The sequence below is a fragment of the Leptosomus discolor genome, chromosome 22, assembly GCF_034619465.1.
Source record: "Leptosomus discolor isolate bLepDis1 chromosome 22, bLepDis1.hap2, whole genome shotgun sequence".
Taxonomy (NCBI): Eukaryota; Metazoa; Chordata; class Aves; order Leptosomiformes; family Leptosomidae; genus Leptosomus; species Leptosomus discolor.
The window spans coordinates 6081530-6101957 of record NC_141412.1 but is presented as its reverse complement, the minus strand read 5'-3'; the positions used below and the strand labels follow the sequence as shown (position 1 = coordinate 6101957).

The 20428-nt window shown below is 59.9% G+C and overlaps 1 protein-coding gene across 2 annotated transcripts; it reads left to right on the top strand.

The window, feature by feature from the left end:
* The first annotated feature begins 667 nt into the window (after window positions 1-667).
* Window positions 668-18393, top strand: ST14 (ST14 transmembrane serine protease matriptase). Of its 2 annotated transcripts, none has more exons than XM_086476851.1 (19): window positions 668-718; window positions 9031-9190; window positions 9440-9567; window positions 10176-10246; window positions 10720-10880; window positions 11335-11370; window positions 11767-12004; window positions 12182-12321; window positions 12747-12844; window positions 13318-13427; window positions 14451-14581; window positions 14891-14995; window positions 15533-15640; window positions 15875-15988; window positions 16169-16297; window positions 16666-16852; window positions 16993-17267; window positions 17536-17672; window positions 18232-18393. In XM_086476851.1, exons 1-19 carry the CDS (start codon window positions 668-670, stop codon window positions 18391-18393), a joined length of 2541 nt encoding a protein of 846 aa, XP_086332977.1. The 2 variants fall into 2 exon arrangements, with proteins under 2 accessions (XP_086332977.1, XP_086332979.1); XM_086476853.1 differs by having other exon boundaries at window positions 11335-11374; window positions 11771-12004.
* The last annotated feature ends 2035 nt before the right edge of the window (window positions 18394-20428 follow it).

The following is a 20428-nucleotide window of genomic DNA, read 5'->3' as shown; positions in this document are numbered from 1 at the left end:
CGTGCGGCTCGTCATTTTGGATCGGCTCCCCTCTGTTCGGTGAGAGGCGGCTCCTTCCTAGAGTGCTGGAGCCTGGCTGAGCGCGGGCTTCAGGCTGGGATGTGGGGCGTGTTGTGCTTTGGCCACCCCTCGGTGCGGCGGATGTTTTTGGGACCTTGTCGGAGGGGCTGAAGCGCCTGTGCATGCTGGAGGGTGCCTTTTTTTGCAGCGGGCTCTCCTAGCCTGATAGCTGCCGTCACCTGAGAAGCGATAAGCCCTTGGGTACATAAAGCTGTGCCCTAGACCCTGTGGTGTCCCTGAGCGCTGGCGAGCCCTCCTGCCGGCTGCGGGGCGGCTCGCGTGGGTAAAAAACAGATGTTTCTGGTTTCGTTTCCTAAAGCAAGGCACGTGGTGGAAGGGCATTTCGGATGACGCGGGGCTTTTGGGGACGGCTTTTCAGGCACGACGTTTTCCTTCGTTTCCCCGCGGACGCCCGCGAAGCGGGAGAGGCGGGAGCCCCGCAGCCGGACACCGGGAGCGTCGCGGGGCCCGTGGGGTGTTTCCGGCCTCGCCGCACCTGCCGGGAGCGCGGGGAGGAGGGGCTGGGCGCCGTGCCGAGCCGAGCCGTGCCGAGGCGAGGAGCCACCGCGCCATGGCGGCCTGAGCCGGCGCGGCAGTCGCCCTCGCCATGGAGCGGGGCCCCACCGGTGCCGGCATGAGGTACAGCGCCCGACCGCAGGTGAGAGCGGCGCCCGGTGCCGGGGGAGGGGGCGCGGAGGGGCTCTCCCGAAAGCGGTCGGCCTTTCGCCGAGCTGCCTCGGTTCCTGTGAGCCTCGTGGGTCAGGACTGACCAGGGCGGCTCCGGATCTCTCTCGGGAAGCGGGGGAGCTCCCACTTCCCCCCCCGCCGCCCCTGGCTCTGCCATCGGGTGAGGTCAGGAGAACCTGTTTGGGGGATGGCGCCGAGCCCAGCGGAGCTGAAAAAGAAAAACTGGGATTTGGAAAGTGGAAATTCCCGCCCGGTCTGTGCCGGTGTTAGACTGCCCCCATGTCAGCGCTGCCATCGCTCCGACGGTTTTGATTTCGGCTTAAGCTGAGCGCCGGGGATGTGAGTAAAGATAAACTATGCGGAGGTGAACTGTCGGCAGCGCGTGGGTCCGGGTTGTTTAGCAACAGACCTAACTAAACCTGTTCAAGCCGTCAGAAGGCCTGACTTTTATCCGAGGGCTTTGGGGCTTCGTTAATTAACCGATGCGTTATCAGAGTGCTTGGAAACTTGAGTGAGCTGGAGCCGCGGTCGTGGCTTTTCATGTAGGTCTTCCTGGCCGAGGGTCGGGCAGGGGCTGGTGGTTTTGGCTTGCGCCTCCAGAGCCTGTTTTGGGCCACAGAGCTGTTTGAAAACCGGGCTTTTGGTTTCAGACACAACGGCTTTCCAGCTCACGTGCGGGCTCCCTGCTGTCGGTCTCTGAGGGCTGGCTTGAAGGGTTGTTGCCTGGCAGCGGCGAAGGAGCTTTGGCACCCGTCGGAAAGCTGGCCTAGAGCAAGAAAAAGTTTCCCTTGCCTCCAGCCCCGCTGTCCTGCGTGTGTCAGGGCCACGGTGACTGCCGGGAGCGGGAAGGAGATGCTCTCACTGATACCGTTCAGCTCGAGCTCCTTGTTCCCCGGCCGGGTCGGGGTGACACCGTTGCATGCAGCCTGATCTTCCCTGCCCGGCTTGCTCTCGTGGCAGCAGGCCGGTTTGTGCGCTGGAACGTCTTTATGGCAGGGCTGAGCGCTCGAGTGAGTCTCTTCGCGCCGGGGCAGCGGCGTGCCAGGTCCTTTCCCCTGGTTCTGGATCGCTTTTCCCCCTTCAAGAGAAGCTGTTCTGATCCAGGGGGACTTCCCTGAAGACGGTACCTGCCTTCCTGGCTATGAACAGCCTGAGGAATTTGTCTCTCGTGGACTGACTATCGTTGGACTTGGCTCCCTGTAAATATGACAGCGGAGGAAACGTGAGTTGCCTCACAACGACCGCGTCTGCTCCTGCGGTGAAGGAGCTGCGGTAGGTCTTGGGCGCAGCGAGGAGAAGCTGCTCCTCTTCCTTGGAAAGGCGCAGAGCTTTTCTCTCGGGTAGTGGCTGGTGGGTGAGCCGCTGCTCGGGCCAGTTTTGCTGCTGTCGGTGCCAGAGGCAAACAGGGATGAGGAAGGCACGATGAGAAAAAGGCTGAGGCTGATCGAGAGCGCGCCAGACCTTTGCTCAGCAAACAAAAGATCGTTTTGTAAAAGCACCGAGGGAGCAGCGAGAGCGTTCTGGAGGGCCTGGCTGCGGGGAAGGTATCAGAGCAAAGGTTCTCGCCTTGCCCAGGGTAGAACATGCCATTTCCATCCAAAGGCCGCCGGGGCTAGCCTTGCCAATAACGCCCTGCGATATCCCGGCGATAGGCCGGGGCAGAGGAGGGCGCAGTTAATAGGGACGAGTTTGCCGGGCAAAGGCTTTGCCCGGTGGGGGAGATGCTGGTCTTCCCGCTGCTGCTGGCTCCGAACGTTCCAATGTCGTGGGCCGGATCCCCTGTAAGGGTCGGTCAAGAGCGTGGGCGAAATGTTGCGGTGAGCGTGGAGCGTTTCACCGCGGTCTGGAGCGCAGCTGTTTTTGTTAGGCTGCTGGAGGGCGTTTTTGTTGCTCAGACGGTACTTTCTGTACCGGGAAGGATGTGAGAGTGTTTTATATAAGCTATTCGCCTCTGTGGCGTGTTTCTCTCCTGGTCTTGGGACATAAGTGCGTTGTAGGGAGGGATTTCATGGCTCGTAGCTGCAGGTAGGAGGTCTGTAAGGTAGCTTTATTTCTCTCTTCTCCCCTTACATGTAAAAGCCTCTGCCAGAACAGAAACACAGTTAGAAGCGTGGTCGCTTTTTTTTGAGCGGCTGTGTTGCATGACGCAGCTGCACTGATAAGCCTGGCGCGGGGCAGCGAGCCAAGCCTGGGCTGTCCTGGGCGAACATTAACTTCAGTTTCTTCTGTAATAAAGCTAAAGGAATTTGGTTTCTCGGGTGACTCAGGATGGTCACAAGACGGTTGAAAGCTGTAGAGGATGGAGCTGGAAGTTGGTGCGTGTGACTTGTCTCTTTCACTGTCGCACTTGCGCTCTGTGCCTGGAAGGTAGACAGTCTGGAGGACTGTCTGTCCTTTATTTCCTGCTCCGTATTCCCTCGTTAGTTCTGATGTCATCATTTTATAGCGTCGTTGCCCTTAATAAGGAACTGAAGACGAAAAATAATACGCTGGCAAAGTTTCTGCAGTGCTTTACTGCCCGTCTTGGGCAGTACGCCTTACGGAAACTCAGCTCTTAGCCGTGCTGTTTCCTTGTGTTTCTTATCAAGAATGAGAAGTGAGAAGATTGTTCTTATCAGATCTCTTCCTGGAGGAGTATCGGGGTTTCCAGCAGGAGTCGGTGCAGGAGTTGATCTCGAGAGTCGCGCGGCTGTACTCGAGCTGCTTGGGTGAAGCGAGCTGCGCGCTGTGCACGCCATGTGTCAGCGGCTTTAGATCTTTGGGGTTTATTTTCTGATGGGAAACAGGCTGTTTCCCCTTGTGCCAGCACCGTAAAGCTGGTGTTAGCTTTCAGTACGACCTGGGAAACCTCCGGTTTCCAAAATACACCTTTCTTGGCTCTTCCTGCACCGCACAAGCCCGCCCCGTTGATCTCAAAGGCTGGGGTGCCCCAAGCCCTGAGCCCGGCTCGCTGGCAGTGTCCTGAGCTGGTTGATGAGTCGATGGATTTCATTCCTCTCGTTTCTCCTGTGATATTTGGGTTAGTTTTTATTGAACACCACCTGAGGCGGGTGTGGCCGGAGAAGGGGAGGTGGGAATTGCCTCTTGGATACACAGGTTGGGATCTGAAAGGTGTAATTACCCGGCAAGAGTCTAACCACGTTGTCCGATGACTCTCCTTCGTCTGGGACCTCCCCAGGCCACCTCCAACTTTGCGTTCTGCGGGTTCCTTTTCTTGGCCCTGCACCTCAGCGCCAGACAGCGGGTCTTTTGCAGCGAGACTGCGCCGGGTCGCGCGCCTGCTCTGACCTTCCGTGGTCCGTACAGCTTTGGCCCTGAGCGGCGCTGGGGCAAGACCGGCTGAGTCTGGAGTGTGATAAAAGTCAAGGGAAGCGGCTAAACGTCATAGCTGCCTCGTGCTGGACGAGCAAACGAACCAGCAGCGCTAAGGGACAGGTGAAAGCCCCTTCTTTCTGTGGGCCAGGGTCCAGCGAACCGGACACAGACACTGAGTGAGAGATGGAGCACCTGTTCGGGAGGGGAGGGGAGCAGCGAGGGCTTTTGGTGTCCGGGACACACCACGCTGTCTCGCTGGAACGGCCAAACAAGCCAGAAATCGGCCTCTCTGGGAGATGCTGTGGTCCCGGATGGACCCCGCTTGGTAGCGTCCCGGAAATCTTCTTGCTGGTGAGCCGTGCTCCGTGGCACGTCCTATCCAGAAGGGATATTTCTGCTTTCTGGTAGGCATCTGCAGTCCGGAGTTGACTGTGGCAGTTCCCACCATGCCCGTGTGCCTGCTGGATTTCCTGCTGACGGAATTAGTCACTGCTGCGTCTGGTTTGTCCAGTCCGGCAGAGTACGGTTGCTGCCTAAAAATATATCGTGCGGCCGGCTGGCAGGGGAGGAGTGGGAGGGTTTGCTTACGCACAGGACTTCTCTCTGAGCGCTCTGCACAGAGCAGTTGCGTGCAGGAGACCTCCAAGTGCCGTATAAGTGTGCCTCTGCGCGCTCCTTTTCCAGGTTTCCTCGTGGAGTCGGTACTCCAGGGGAAACCGAGGCGTGGAAGAAGCGGGGGAATGTCTTTCAGAGCCTTTCGCTTGGTTGGCACGTGGCTTTCCTGGCAGGGCTGGCGCCGTGACCAGAAACCTCCGGTCGTGCCGTGGGGAGCCCCGTGGCGACAGTGTCGGTGAGGGCTGAGCGAGGAGGAGCAAGAGGAAGTAACTGAACCTGTGACTAAGGCGGAGAGAATATCAAGGAAGGTTTGCTGAGAGTAATGTTTATTGGAGTCGTTTCCTTGAGAAGGGTGAGAGCGTCAGGCCTGGAGTCACTTGGGGCTGGAGGCGGTTTCTCGGGGAATCATGGACGAGGTGAGCGCAGGACGTGCGTTCGGATCCTCTGTGGTTTACACCCGCTGTTGGGACGGACTGTTCAGTACCTGCGAGGGAAATGCGCAGCGCTGTTGGCTGATGGAGGAAGATTAAAACTGTCGTCGCCTTTTCCTCGGCTTGGCTGTGGTCTTTCGAGCCTGCCTTGCTTTTGATTTTGCTTTCTGCCTGGCGCCGCAGGGGAGGCGTTTTTCCCCCACCAGGCAGGAGCGGCGGCAGGGAAGGGGACGCGCAGCGGAGCCGGGGGGCTCGGCCGCGCCGTTTGGGCACAGGCAGGTCTGGTTCCGCGGTCAAAGGGGCGCTTTTTGTGCTGAGCGCGGGGCAGGGAAGGCTCAGCCTCTTACTCAGAGGTCGGGACACGGGACCTCCTCTGAAATCTTCCCGGCATGACCTGATTCAGCATTCCTGTAGTGCTTGGGGGATGCTTCAGATCCTTTGCCTTGCATTGAGAAGAGAGTTGGCGGGGATCACTGTTGCTTACCCAGGCTGTGACACGCGACAGCTCTTCAGAGCAGCTTCACCCGGCTGTCAGGGTTGGCTGCTGGGGAATATAATGGTGTACATAACGTACGGGGGTGCGAGAGGACGAGATCTGGAATATAAAACGGGGGGCCAGGAGGCAAACCTCTTTGGATCCCGTCTCGTATCTGCCTCTAATCACCGGGTAACTTCTGGCGAGTAGCAGCGGCTGCTTAGGCACCTTGTACAGGAGCAGTGGCAAAAATAACCTCCTAGGAGTCCCCACACTCCTTTAATTTCTCTTGGTGCTGTCTCGGCTTTGGAGCAAGAGCGGACTGACAAAGGCGTGCTGTAAACTCTCACAGGTTCAAGATCTTCCATCCTTTTTTCCCAAGAAGGGCAGAGAAATTGTCTAGAGGAAGATCCGACGGTGACTTTGCTTGCCTAGCTGCCTTTGGTGTACTTGTGGGTATTTGTATGTGTTGGAGGCGGAGGGGAGCTGTGTTTTCGTCCTGATTTAATCACACGGGTTGGTTGCTCCCATCTAAAGAGTTGTCTCTCTGCAAAGACACAGAGGATGTTAAACTGCGTCCGGCCACGGCGCTGTGTAGTCTGGCCTCCTCGTACAGCAGGATCTCCTGCTTGCGGCCGAGCCTCGCTTTTTTCTGGCAGTTTGAGGAAACCGAATTTTGGAGAAAGTTGCAGAGGGCTAAAGGTACCCTCAGGCGAAGGGCACGCTATTTGAAAACAGGCTTGGCTTTGCTCTAGCCGGAGGAGACCCGATTTCATCGTGCCGTGTTGCTGCTGCTACCACCCTGTAACGTTACGCCTCTCGTGCCGGAAGGGCACGATCCCTTTCTCGGAGGAGAAATGCCACCTGGTTGAACTCAGCCTGCCGGGGTTGCGCGTTGTTAAGGCGCAGATTTGGCAGCTTGTGCCCCCAAATTGTTACTCAGAGCGCGTAGAGACGCTGTCTTCCCCCTGCGAGCTGGGGGGCAGGCGGTTCTTCCTCGCTGACCCCAGGAAGTTTGGGAAAGCTGCCGCTGGGAGAACAGAGATGTCCTTTAAACCCCTGAGGTTGTTTTCTGGCCGCAGGCTCCTGCAGGTGTTCGAAGACAATTGAATCCTTTTCTTTCTGCTAACAGCAGCAACGTATTGCAAGTCCCGGGAAGGCTCGGCGCTGCGAGCAGCCCTGCGGTGGGAGAAGGGAGAGGCTTGCGAGATTGGTGGCCTGTTTCTTCTCGTTACTTGGTTTTGGGGTATTTCTTGCATGATTTGGAAACTGGTGGGAGCCAGATGGCTCTTCCGCAGACGGTGCGTCAAACTCCAGACGATCGGGACTTCGATGGAAGAGTTTTCTTGATTTTTGGATGTCTGTGCGTATTTAAGTTTTATTTTGTGTGTCTTCTGTTTGGAAGTTTCCTTGGTTACCTTGTCAAGTTTTCCCTGTGTGCTCGTGGAAGCCGAATGGGAATCGGAGCGTCCCCCGTGGGATGGTCCTCTGTGGCCCTGCCGGGTCTTTCCTTTCTTCTGGTGGCGGCTGGATGTTGGTGACAGAGCCGCCTGGCACCCCGGAGGCGGTGTGCTTCGCGTTGGTTTCCTGCTGCCCAGCCTTGGGTGGAAGATCTCACGAATCAGCGAAGGCTTCCTTCCCCGTGCTGTGGTGGGGAGCTGTCAAATGGTAAACTCAGATTATTCAGAGAGCGGATGCTGTGAAAGCTGGTTGCTCTGGTCTCGGTGGCCTTCTAGGAGGTGTTTGCGGAGCGTTGAACTGACAGAGTCCTTCTCAAAAATGCAGGGTAAGGTGCCTGCCACGTCCCTTTCTTTTGTAAAGGGCCCCAGGCAAATACCGCGGGGAGGAGAAGCTTTGGTGAGGCGTGGAGGGTGGGAGGAGAGGACGGAGATTGGGTGAAGAAAAGGGCGAAAGGAGATGGGGCACGGTGCAGGTGGGAGCTGGGCTTCCCTGCCAAGCGCGGCTTGGGGAGGATCAGAGCGTGAAGCACGGGGGAAGTGCAGCGAGGACAGCTCGTCGCCCGAGAGCACGGAGGGCTCAGAGGTCCCTCTGTCGACAGGATCCCCGTTGCTGGTGGGTTTTTCCTGACTTTTAGGGGCTTGTGACAGTGGCGTCGAATTAACCCGGGCCGCTAGCGTGTGTTTGCGCCAGCCCCGGGCTGAGAGGGGACAGGCGGCGTCCGACCCGGCGCCGCGGTGGCGGGGACGGCGCTGCCCCTTCCGCAGCGCAGGGGTGCGTTGGGACGCGGCGGATTGGTGCCGCTCGGCACTTGGGCTTGCGGCGTCCTTGCCGTCGTCCCGAGCCCCGTGCCGCCGCCCGGGAAGCTGCTGGGTGGCCGGTAAGGCTCGGGAGAGGGGAAAACGGGAAGGAGGTGACCAAAAAAGGTGAGGCATCCTCACGGTTTGGGCGCTTTGCAGCTGGCAGGGAGCCCTTCCTACTGAAGGGAGACACGAGGAGGAAGGAGAAGATATGGTCCGCTCTCCCAGCGCTGGGTTAGCCGGCTCTGGGGAGAAGAGGAGGTGCCAGGGTGGTGGGCGTGGGCCCTGACGTCTGCCCGCACCGAGGATGCTCTGGGCAGCGCGGCATCCTCTGCAAACCTCTGGGTCTGCAGCCGCTCTGATTCCCCGCCCTGAGGCTGGAGGCGCAGGGCCATGAGCAGGGCGAGGGTGGAGGGCGGGTAAGCCAAAGGTGCGAGGAAGTAACCCCCCCGCCCCGGGGACACCGAGGGCTTTGCCCTGCGACGGAGACCTTCGTCTTCGTCAGCCGGCCTGGCGTGGGGCGGCGAGAGCGGAGCGCCGCGGGGGTCGTTCCTTGGTCCTTTAGGACCTGCTCTTCGTCAGCCAGCGCCTCTTGTCCCGAGAGTCTGGCTGTGGGGGTGTCTTGTGTGTTCTTCTTGCTGGTTTGGTGTATTTCTTGTAGTCCCGCCGGACGGGAAATCCCGAGCAGAGGTACGGGAGCGCTGCGCTGGCCCAGGAGACGCAGAGAGCGCTGTGCAAATGTCAAGGGAGGAAGTAGCTCGGTTTCTTCTTTTACAGGAATGCTATTTATAGCGTGCTGTGCCCCACGAGCTGCGGGTGACACACCTGCCCCACAGCGAGCGCTGTGGAGGGGTGGATTTTTGTCTGCAGTTTCATCCGCCGGCAGGCAGAGATCTCGGAGGTTGCGGACTTGTGACCTGCCGTGGTCACGGGGCCACGTGTGGACTCGCCCCTGAGTTCACTGGAGCTGATTAGGCCCAAAAAAGGAATTAGGTGTGTGCAGAAAAAGCAAAGCAAAAGCCTTCAGGGTTGGTCCACGCCGCCGGCACCGAGGCCTGCCCGGTGCTGTCGGTGTTGGGGAGCTGCCGCGGACAGGTAGCTCTGCTCTAGGCCGCTTCGTGGTTGCGCCTCTCCAAACCAGGCTTTTGGGAACAGCCTTTCCACCGTCCTGCCTTCTGTCCTCTCCTAGGACATGAACAACCGGGAGGAAGGGGTGGAGTTCCTCCCTGCCATGAACTCCAAGAAGATGGAGAAGCGTGGCCCGAAGCGGCGGGTGGTCGTCACCGTCACGGTCGTCGTCTTCCTGCTCGTCTCCCTCGTCACCGGCCTCCTGGTTTGGCATTTCAAATGTGAGTGTGACGTCTGGCGGGTGGCGGCGCGTAGGGCGATACCCTGGGAGCGTATCCACGTGGAAAAGCTTCCTTATCCCGTGTTGCTCGCCTGTGCCCTCTCTTAGCTCTGGGAAGGCTCCAGGAAGCTGGAGGGGGGGGAACACACACCATTTCCACCCCGCTGCCCCGAATGCCGTCACTGGGGACGCGCTGTGCCGCGGTCCCAGCCCTGAGTGCCCTTTCTGACGCTGGACTGTCGCCTTCCAGACAGGAACGCTCCCGTCCAGAAGATTTACAACGGCCACTTGCGGGTTCTGAACTGGGATTTCCTTGACGCTTACGAGAATTCCAGCTCGCCGGAGTTCATCATGCTGGCCCAGAAGGTGAAGAGCACGGTAAGAGGTTTCTTGCATCCCTCCTCCCGCGAGCAGGACTTTCTCCTCTTGCCCCGTGGCCACGGGGATCCTGCACCTAAGACTGCCCGGAGCTTTCTCGTTCCTCTCGGCTCTCCCCGCTCGCTGTGGCACGCTGGGCCGGGTGCCCGGAGCCTGCCTTCCAGCCAGGTCTTAACCTCACAGCTCCGGCCCAGCGCCACGGCGTCTCCCTGCCTCTGCAACCCGGCCTGTGCCGTAGGAGGCTGCCCGGGCAAATCCCGGGGTTGGCAGATGAGTCAGGGCTGGGAGCTGAGGCGGGAGGGTGTCTGCCCTCCGCGCCGAAGCCGTGGCCGGTCTCGCCTTTCCCTCAGACTCGGGTGTTCGTTGCGCTTCTTCCGGGGAAGAGCGGGGTGAGCTGAGTCAGAGCAGGCCGTGGTGTGCAGGTCTGGGCACTTCTGGGACTCTCAACTCTCCCTCTGCCTCTCTTTAGCCCCTGCAGATTCCTGCAGCCGGGGATGCCGGGTATGTGCCCTGATTTTCCATAGCGGGCTTGAAGCTCTCTTCGTCTTTTAGCCTTTCCCCCCTCCTCGCTTCTAGATGAGCTGAACGCCCTTCTTTAAACCTTTCAGGTGGAGGAGATCTTCAGGAATCATGCAGATATCGGCCCTTACCACAAAGAGACGGTCATAACTGCGTTCAGGTGAGTGTCAGGGGCTGTCCGAGCCCTGCCTGGGAGCGGAGGAGGGCGATGCTGGGAGGCCCCGCAGCCGTACACCCTCGTTCCCGGGCTGCTGGGGATGGAGGCACCTCCGCGGTCCCCCTGAGTGACACGGGAAAGGGTGGGCAGTGAAAAGCGCCCTGCGAACGCCTGTGGTTTCCTGCCAGCCCTCATCGCTGCGCGCTGAGGGAGATGCCTTGGGGAAAGTCAAGGTGGGGTGCAGCAGAGCCCTGTGAACTGCGCTGGGTGATACCTGGCACCTTTGAAAGGGACTTCCCGAGCTGACAGGGCCCTTTGCTGGGCACGCTTTGCTTAACTTCTCGTTGAGACTCTCCCTTCCCCGTGGCCGTCCTCCAAAAATGGCTCGTCCAGTAGCCTGGCCCCTTCTTGTGCTGATGCTGGAGCCCTCCTGCGTCTGCCCTCGCTCTCACGCCGTCACTGCCCTTCCCCTGCAGCGAAGGCAGCGTCATTGCCTACTACTGGTCGGAATTCCTTGTCCCCAAGTACCGGGAGGAGAGTCTGGACAGGGCGATGGCGGACAAGCAGAGCCTGGTCCAGAGGTGGAACCCCCGCGCGCGAAACCCCGTGCTGAAGGTGGAGTCGCTCGTCGCTTTCCGTGAGTGCTGGCTCCGGCGTTCCTGGGCTTCCACGGGGGACCGGGAGCGGGGGGGACATTTCGCTGGAGGGGGTCAGCTGCCAGTCGCGGCCTTCCCTTGGGTGCCTTCAGCGGCGGGGACCGCTCCGAGGGGGTGAGGGTAAGGACGCGGGTTTCCCAGCGCTGCCGTGATGGGCCACGCAGACCCGGGGGCGGGGGGGAGGCTGCACGGACCCGCTCCCCTTCGCTCAAACGCCCTGGGTCCTCCTCCGAGCCCACCTGGAGAGGGAGAGGGATGAATCCTCCCTCCTGCAGAGGAAAAGCTTGGTCGCTGGGCTCCCCGGAGCCCAGGCAGGAGCAGCCTGCCCCTGGCCAGCTTGCGGGGCGAGACCCCACCCGCAAGGCCGGATCAATGCGGGTCCCAGGGGGCTTTCCACGGCCGAAAGGGTGACGACACCTCTGTTTTCTCCTGCAGCTTCTGATCCCAGCGTAGCTCACTCCGCTCGGGACAGTAAGTACAATTCTTCTTCACCCTTGCGACAGCCTCTGTGCATCCCCAGGCCCCTTTGGGGTGGCGATTTCCCGTCCTTCGGGGTGGGGAAGGGTCTGAAGAGAGGCGCTCTGCGTGCAAGGCAGGCCTCTGTGCGCTGCTCGGAGCTGGTTTAGGGTCGGCCAGGCTGCAGCAGGGGCCTTGCTGTTGTCTAGCAGCAGCGGGTGGCCCTGGCCGTCCTTCCCCAGCTCCTCACTTGGTAGATGGAGGTTGATAAGCAAGGGTGCTCCTTGCGAGAGGCAGCTGCCCGGGGCCGGCCTGCGGAGGAATTACCAGCCCTGCCCTCTGCGTCTGGGGGAAAGGCAGGGCAGAACCTCCTCCTCTGCCTCCTTAACTCTTCCCCGCTCTCCCGGGCAGAAAGCTGCATCTTTGCCCTCCACGCCAAGGAAGGGGAGATCACCAGTTTCACCACGCCGGGCTTCCCCAACAGCCCGTACCCCAACAACGCGCGCTGCTACTGGGCGCTGAGGGCGGACGCCGACTCCGTCATCAGCCTGACCTTCAAGACGCTGGAGCTGGAGCAGTGCACGGAGGGCAGCGACTACATCAAGGTGTACAACTCCCTGAGCCCCGTGGAGCCTCACGCTTTGGTCAGGTGAGTTTCCCCCGTAGGCCGGCGTCCGTCCGGCACCGAGTCCTGGCCTGAAGCGGCGGGGTGGCACTGAGAAGTCCTGCTGGTCACTGAGCTCCTGTCCCTGGCTCCGAGGTGACCTATGCTGCCTGAGGCTCTCTATGTAGCTGTGCCTCATGGATTTTGTCCTTTGCTTACTAGGCTCTGTGGGAATTACGCCCCTTCCTACAACCTGACCTTCCTGTCCTCCCAGAATGTCATGCTCGTCACATTGATCACCAACAAGGAGGGGAGATTCCCGGGCTTTAAAGCTGAGTTCTTCCAGCTCCCGAAGATGAAAGGTGAGCAGAGGCCTCGGCCCGCTTACCCCCCTCCTCCTCTCCCTGCCGCCGAAGAGGGAGGTGCCGCCGTGGCCGCGGTCGGTTTGCCAGGGGCGTTTCCAGAGACCTGGAAGCGGGTCACATCTCGGCTCTTGGAGCTTGCCTCGCCCACGGCGCTCTCGGCTGCCGTAACGATGTCCCCCGAGGAGGGCAAAATAAGAATGACGTTGGATTAGACGTGCCGATCGATCTATGCAGGGAGCACCTAATTGATCTCCGGGGTTCCCTCCGAGCCTTGGAGCAGAGCTGCTCTCTCCAGAGCTCGGCTTTACCTCGTTAGAGACGGTTGCGTCTGCCTCCCTTCGTGCCTGGGGCCAGCTAAGGCTCGGGAAAACCGCAGCTCTTGGAATCCCTAACCTGTTTTCGTCTCCTTGCTTGTCTTCTAGGCTGCGGCGGGGCTCTGAAAGGAGAGAGCGGCACCTTCACGACGCCCTATTACCCGGCGCACTACCCCGCAGCCACGGACTGTGTCTGGAACATAGAGGTAAGACGAGGTCCTCTCTTGGCCTTAATTACTCTGCCTAATGAACCTGATTAGGCAGGACACCGTGCGAGCGCGCTCACGGCACACGCTGCCCGGAGGCTCCCAGTCCGGCCTGGCTGCAGGGAGGCTTTAGGAGCTGGTGCCAAAGGCAGAAGAGGCTGCCGGAGGCCTGGACCCTGCGTGACGCTCAGTGTGGCCCCCAATAACTGTAGCTTTACCCAAAAAGCGCTCGGGCACGGGGGCTTTGGGGCGGGCCAGTCGCCCGCTGGCAGAACCGGTGGCGGGGGAGACCTTCTGCCCTGTTCCAATGAGCCACGGTGGCTTTTCAGGGAGGTGTTTCTTGTTCGGCTGGACTTCTTTCCTTCTTCAATTACTTTCTGTCTTCCCCCCCAAACCCTTTTCCCCCCAAAATTTATTCCCGTTTTCCGTCCTCCACAAGGCAACGCGCCGCTGACTCCCGCTTCCTTTTGCAGGTGCCCTCAACCAAGAACGTGAAGGTCCGTTTCAACATGTTCTTTGTGCTGGAGCCCGGCATCCCAGTCAGCTCCTGCACCAAGGACTACGTGCAGATCAACAGCACGAGGTAGGTGCCGGGCGCTCTCAGACCCGCGGCCCTCGGAGCGGAGGGGCTGCGTGAGTTGTGCGGCCCCTCGCGTTCTCCTTAAACCACCGCGTGCTGGTGCTTTTTTGGGACACCGTGAGGCAGGAGGGTGCTTGGGTCCACCCGGCTCTCGTAGCTCCGTGCCCCGTGGTGGGTTCTGGGCCTTAAGCCCTGGGTTCGTGGCGTGCTGTGCCTGAATCCCCCCCCCCCCCAAATGCTGCGGAACGTCACGTCACGTGCCGCGCGGGCAGAAAGGCAGAAACATCTGGCGTGGCTCTGCTGGAATGAGCGCATCTCCGCTGTGAGGGTAATTGCACTGCACTCTGTGCTGTTACGTTGGCTGCTCGCTGTTACCCAGGCCGGGCCAAAAAGACAACTTGGCCCCGCGCAGGAGAAGCGGGCGGGGTTGTTTCCGCACCTTTTCGGGCGAGGGAGCTGACCCTTCCTCAAAGAGAGAGGGTTTCGAAGTCAAGCACCCGCATCTGCGGCCCTGGCGAGTCCCCGCAGGGTCAGTGATTCCTGTGGTGGGGCGGGATCCTGCAGCTTTGGAGGCTCCGCTGATCCAGAGGCACGGGGGATCCGGGAGCAGAGGGGTCGCTGTGTCAGGCTGGGATTTGGATGGACTCGCTCCAAGGTCGCGACTTGGTGGTGGCTGCAGCTGGCTCAGACCTTCTGCCCCTCCAGGCTGCCGTGGGTTTGGCCGAGCTGGGTGGCGTGAAGGGATGTATTTCCTTACGGAAGCGGGCAGGTATCGCAGAGCACGTCTGGAAAACCTGTGCGATACACGGGAGTTGGTTCTCGGTGCAGCAGGTTTTCCTCTTGGATTATTAGCGGAGGCCCTCGAGGTCCAGCAGTTGGTGCTGGAATCCGGCACCGGGGGGAATCTCCTGCCCCTGGGTGCGCGAAGCGGCCCGTTGTGCTGCTGGGGAGTTCAGGGGTGGGAGAGCCTTTGCTCGGGGCTGACCTACGGCACGGCGTTCACCGTGGCGCTCTCCTTCCCTGCAGGTACTGTGGCGAGCGTTCCCAGTTTGTGGTGGCCAGTACCACCAACAAAATAGAGGTCCGGTTCCACTCAGACCAGTCCTACACGGACACTGGCTTCTCTGCTGAGTACCTCTCCTACGACTCCAGCGACCGTGAGTTGAAACCCCGAGGCTGCAGGGTGGGGGGGTTTGCCTGAGGTCTGGAGCCCGTCCCCCCTCTGCGCTCACTCTGCCCTCTAAATTGGGAAGCGCGCTGCTCCGGGGTGGGGGGGGGTAGCAGCCTGTCTTACCTCCCTGCTAACCCCCCGGTGCTCCTGCTCGGCTCTGAGGAGAAAGGTGTGTTTAACGCCGGGGGGCTGTAAGCAGGCGCAGGGAGCGTGGTGTGCCTCGGGGAAGGGACGTAGAGGGGGTGGCTGAAGGCTCACGCGGGGTTTTATCCCTTTTTTTCCCCCTTCCTCTCAGCCTGCCCCGGCAAGTTCACCTGCAACACTGGCCGCTGCATCGACAGGAGCATGCGCTGCGACGGCTGGCTGGACTGCGTCGACGGCAGCGACGAGAGATCCTGCAGTAAGTCCGTCCTGTGGTCCTCGGGGCTTTGCGCACCGCCTGCTGGGCTCCCCGCCTGCCGCGCTCCTCCGGGCTGGAGCGGGCAGCACTCGGTGCGGGAATCGATTCGGGATCCTTTCCCAGCATAGGAGCCGTGGGTTCCTGCTAATCTGGCCCTCTCCCAGTGGGATCTCCTTCGCTTTCCAGTCCCTCCCAGCTGGGAATGCGTTTTTTCTCTTTAACCCTCCAGGCTGTTGTGGGTTTGGCCGAGGTGGGTGGTGTGAAGGGATGCGTTTCCTTACCGAAGCGGGCAGGTATCGCAGAGCACACCCTGTGCGATACACGGGAGTTGTTTCTTGGTGCAACAAGTTTTCCTCTTGGGTTATTAGCGGAGCTGTCCCGTAGATAACGTTGTTGTTAGGGTCTGCGGTTAATGAGAGAGGTTTGGGCTGTTACTCCCCTGTTTTGGGCTGTTTTCTGAGGCAGAGCGTGCTGCCGGCCTGGCTGCCGGCGCCGTGATCCGGGCCTCTCCCCTGATTCCTCGCTCTCCCTTTTCAGCCTGTACCGAAGAGCAGTTCAGGTGCCAGAACGGCTGGTGCAAGCCCAAGTTCTGGGTCTGCGACAACATCGACGACTGCGGCGACAACAGCGACGAGCTGCAGTGCAGTAAGTGACGCGCCCCGCCGGCGGGAAGGGCCGAGGGCTTGAGGAAGGCGGTGGGGGCGCGGGAGGAAGGCAAGCGCTGTGCTGGCAGGTGGGGGAGAACAGCAGGAAAGAGGCGTTGGTGCGTTGTAGCTGCAGAGGCTTTGCTCGTCTCGGGCGGGGAAGGGAGACGGACCCCGCCGTGCGTCCGGAGGGGTTTGTGCCCTGCCCTCCCTCAGGAGCCGCTCTTTCCCCCAGGCTGCTCGGCCGACAGCTTCAAGTGCAGCAGCGGGAAGTGCATCCCCGGGGCGCAGCAGTGCGACGGCAAGGACGACTGCGGGGACGGGAGCGACGAGGGCAGCTGCAGCAGCAGCAGCGGTGAGGGTGGGCCGCGGAGGGCACCTCCCCTCCACCGCAGCCTCTTGGGCATGCCCTCGCATCCTATCACGGGGTGGCAACGTCCCCGAGAGGAGAAGGGCTCTTAAACGGCCGCGCACCCCCGCCCCCCTCCGAAACTGGGGCTAACCCCCTCTGCCTTTGTCCTGCCCGCAGTGGCCCGCCCAACGGTCCCCTGCAAGGAGCACACGTACAAGTGCCGCAGCGGGAGCTGCATCAGCAAACAGAACCCGGAGTGCGACGGGGAGCAGGACTGCGAGGACAAATCCGACGAGGAGAACTGCGGTGAGTGCCCTGGGGAAGGGGGACGGGGCGGGTTCTGGGCCTCTTAGAGATCACGCTCGCACGTGGCAGAGAGAAGCCCCTGCGTGGCGGCTTGGTCGGAAAATAGCCGAGCCGTGGTCTTTAGCAGCGTGTCTGTGTTGTGCAAGAGGGCTTACACAGACAACACAGGGGTTTGTCTGCGCCTTCATGGACCCGGCGAGTAAATATTTGAGGGAATTTGGCATTTGAGCTCCCGTGGTGATGGCATCGCCCACCCCTGGCACGGGTAGCAGGGCGCTTGTGCTGTCGGAGGTACCCCGGAGGAGCGAAGGGGAGGTGTTGAAGGGGAGCGGGAGTCACCGAGGGCCCCTTCTCCTTCCCCGCCGCAGACTGCGGGATCCGCTCCTACACGAGGAAGTCGCGGATCGTCGGCGGGCAGGACTCGGACGTGGGCGAGTGGCCGTGGCAGGTCAGCCTCCACGTCAAGGGCCAGGGCCACATCTGCGGGGCCTCGCTGATCTCGGGGAGCTGGCTGGTGTCGGCGGCGCATTGCTTCATGCAGCTGCAGGGCATCAGGTAGGTGGGAGCCCCGTGGTGGCAGTAACGTCTTCAGGGATTTCTCTGAGTAGGGAAACACCGATTTTTACAGGCGTTTCTCCAAGAAACTGGTTCAGCTGCGCCACCTCACCCTGCCCTGTGTTCCCCGGCTCGTGCAGGTACTTGGACCCCAGCCTGTGGACGGCCTACCTGGGCCTGACCGACCAAGGCAACCGCAACGGCGCCAACGTCCAGACGCGGACGATCAAGCGCATCATCTCCCACCCCTACTTCAACGACTACACCTACGACTATGACATCGCCGTGATGGAGCTGCAGACCCCCGTCACCTTCTCCTCCGTCATCCAGCCCATCTGCCTGCCCGATGTCACCCACAACTTCCCCGTGGGCAAGGACATGTGGGTGACGGGATGGGGAGCGACCGTGGAAGGAGGTGAGCGGATTTGGGGCCGCGCTGGTGTTTTTTCACGGGGGGTGGGGGTTGAGGTTGAGGGGAAACGGGGGCTGCCTGGACATAATTGAAGTGTTTTAGCTCGGAATCCAATGAGATTCCCTTAGTTCTCGCTCCTGCTGGAAAAGCAGCACTAGGAATAAGCGAGTTGTTGCAACGGGGACTTACCTGGCCACGAGTGGGTCATTTGGAGCACGAACGCAGGGCAACGCCACGTGCTTTTACTCACGCTGCCCCTCTCTCCTCGCAGGCAAAGGCACCTCCATCTTGCAGAAGGCCGAAATCCGGCTCATCAACCAGACCGTGTGCAACAAGCTGCTGACGGACCAGCTGACGCCGCGCATGATGTGCGTGGGGATCCTGACCGGCGGCGTGGACGCCTGCCAGGTGAGCCGGCGGCGCTCGGGTTCGTTGCGGCGCGGTTAGTTAGGACGAGAGGCCGTTTGCTCAGCCCCTTTGTATTCTGGCACGTCCGCTGATATTTGCACACTTAATACACGACGAATCTACGTGGGTCCACCTCGATTGGGACGACGGGGCAGGTTGGAACCGGCGTGAGCAGCAAATTGTGTCGACGCACGACTTAGTCTCCAAAACTGCAGAGCCCCAATGCATGACTGACTTACTTAGAATCAAAAACGCAGGACTTAGACTCAAAACCATCTCACCAGGTAGGAGAACAGTGCCCCCACACTCCAGTTGGTGAGTTAGGGAGACAGCCCACTTGTTTAGCTCTTTTATTCTGGCACTGTGACTCCTCTTGTTATACTTAAGTATGTGTTTTGAATAGAAAGAGGATTTTTTGCTTGATGCAGGGAACGGGACAGCTGACTTAGAATATTTTTTGAGATGCTTGGCGTTCACGATGAGTGTTGTGATTATCATTGTGCTTTAGGACACTGTACTGGGTTAGTGCTTATGCCACTGTGTGTTTCTTTCTGGGCAGGGAGACTCCGGGGGCCCCCTGGTCAGCGTGGAGTCCAGCAATCGGATGTTTCTGGCCGGCGTTGTGAGCTGGGGCCATGGCTGCGCGCAGAGAAACCAGCCCGGGGTCTACAGCCGGCTCACCAGCCTGCGAGGGTGGGTCAAACAGCACACGGGCCTCTAGGGACACGCTCCTCCCTGGGTGGACACAGGCCTTGTGTGTGCAGCACCAGCTGGGGACACGTGGTGTGGTCGTTTTCTCGCAGCCTCTACTGTGAACTTCAACCCTCGCTCTACCTCGCTGCAAGCGTCTGGGACTCTGTGTGTGTTTGGGGACTGCCCAGCCCGAGCTGGGGTGGTTAGGTTAGCCCTTAGGGTTCCAGCCTCTCAACTTAGAAATCAAGGTGTGGAGGATAAGAAATTTCCCATCAACAGTCATTGAAGATTTATATAAAAATAAAACTTTAATAAAAAAAAAAATTAAAAAAAAAAAGAAAAAAGACAAACACTTGGTGTGTTTAGAGGCAAACTTTATTGGGACAGGTTCAAAAACACGCTTTCAGGATATTTTCTAAGTCATGCGTTTGTTTTCAAACGGCCATCCGCACCCCTTTCTCTGGTCTTCAGTCGTGGGGGGGGGGTAAGGAGTTCTTACCTTGGTTTGGGGGGTCCCCTCTGGGATCCCTCCCATGGTCTTGTCCCACGCCGCAGTCTCCTCCTCCCATCCTCTGTCTGATGTAGCTTCTGGTCGCACGGAGTCCAGGGCTGAAGGGAGAGAAGCTTGGCTGAGGGTCACCTGCCTCGGCACACGCCGCCGTGGTTTAGCCGGCACTGCTGCTGGGAGTCGCGCTGCACTCGGCGCCTTCCCCTTCCTCGCTGCGACGAGCATTCCTGGCGCTTGTCCCCTGCAAGGGCTGGGCCAGACACCAGCCCCTTTGCCTCATCTTATTTCTGTAAAGAAAGAAAAGAACCAACCAAAAGCAATGATGTGACTTGTGAATGTGCTGATTTGATTTCTTTTTTTTTCTGGGGAGGCTGGTCTCTGCCCTACAAGAGCACACTCCAGTTCAACCAGCCCCCTCCTTGCCTGTAAATACACTGTTTTGTAAAAAATCTCTCTGAAGCGGAGACGCTCTAATAAACTGGGATATTTTCTAATACACACGGTGTGGTTCTTCATGAGCTTCGGCGCAAGCGTTGCTGACCTGGGAAACCTGCAGCGCCGAGCCCCAGTGGTAACTGGGGAGCTGAGCAGCCTCCAAGTACAACACTTCAATCCTGTACCCCTCCACCGTGCTCCCTTCACAAAACCAGTGCTTTCAGAGTCCGGGGAGATCCAGGACTGAAGCTGAGTGTCCCACTAAGCGGTTCTGGAGGCAGCTTCCCACCCAGAAACCTGTAGGAATCCCCGCCCTGCCCAGCCCATCACGCTCCCTCCCCACCACCACAGCAGACTGGCAGGAGCTCATTCTGCTCTCTGTGCGCTCCTGTGTGCTGCTTCCCTCTGAGGGCAGGCAAACAGGCACAGGGGGGGAAAAGAGCAAGAAGAAAAAAAAGCAGGAGGGGGAAAAGAGCAAGAAAAAGAAAAGCAGGAGGGGGAAAACCCACCTCAAACATTTTCTAGCATCCACCCAACGTCCGGCTGGTCGGTGGTGCAGCACACAGCTGCTCTGTTCCTGCCAGCTTCCTTCTCCCGCAGCCAGGAGGGGTTTCTTGATTTTATTGGCTTTGCAACCTCACCGTTGAGCTTCAGTGATGGCCAGCGTGTCGTCCAGGGCGCACCAGAAGCTTTACTGCGAGGGCTCGCAGGGGGAGGCTCTGGGCCTCCACAGTCTCTACAGAGAAACCGAGTTGGGGAACGCTTTTATTTCTGTGCTTACACAGCGCTGCAGCTACCTAAAGAGACGTGTTTGCTGCGGTCACTCGCTGACCCCCGATGCCTCCTGGCAGGACACGGGCACATGGATGGCCCCGGAGCAGCTGCCAGGGCCAGGCCAGCTGCCAGGGCACCCCCAGCTCTGCTGCAGGAGAGTTCTCAGCATCACATTGGGGAAAGAAACCCTCATTCTGGTACAGTCACCCTCAAACCCTTTGCAAAACGGTCCGGTAAAGGACCTCAGTGCCAAAGCTGGCTGGCTGCAGCGGGGGGAGACACCAAATCTGCTCTCCAGCCCAAGAGCCAGGCTCTCCTAGGATGGGAGGAACACCCAGCTGGCTAA

Coding starts and splice junctions, on each gene's coding strand:
- ST14 (XM_086476851.1), top strand. CDS start 668: ATGGAGCGGGGCCCCACCGGTGCCGGCATGAGGTACAGCGCCCGACCG. Junction 11,371..11,766: donor AGCTCACTCCGCTCGGGACA/GTAAGTACAATT, acceptor TCTCCCGGGCAG/AAAGCTGCATCTTTGCCCTC. Junction 12,845..13,317: donor ACTGTGTCTGGAACATAGAG/GTAAGACGAGGT, acceptor TTCCTTTTGCAG/GTGCCCTCAACCAAGAACGT.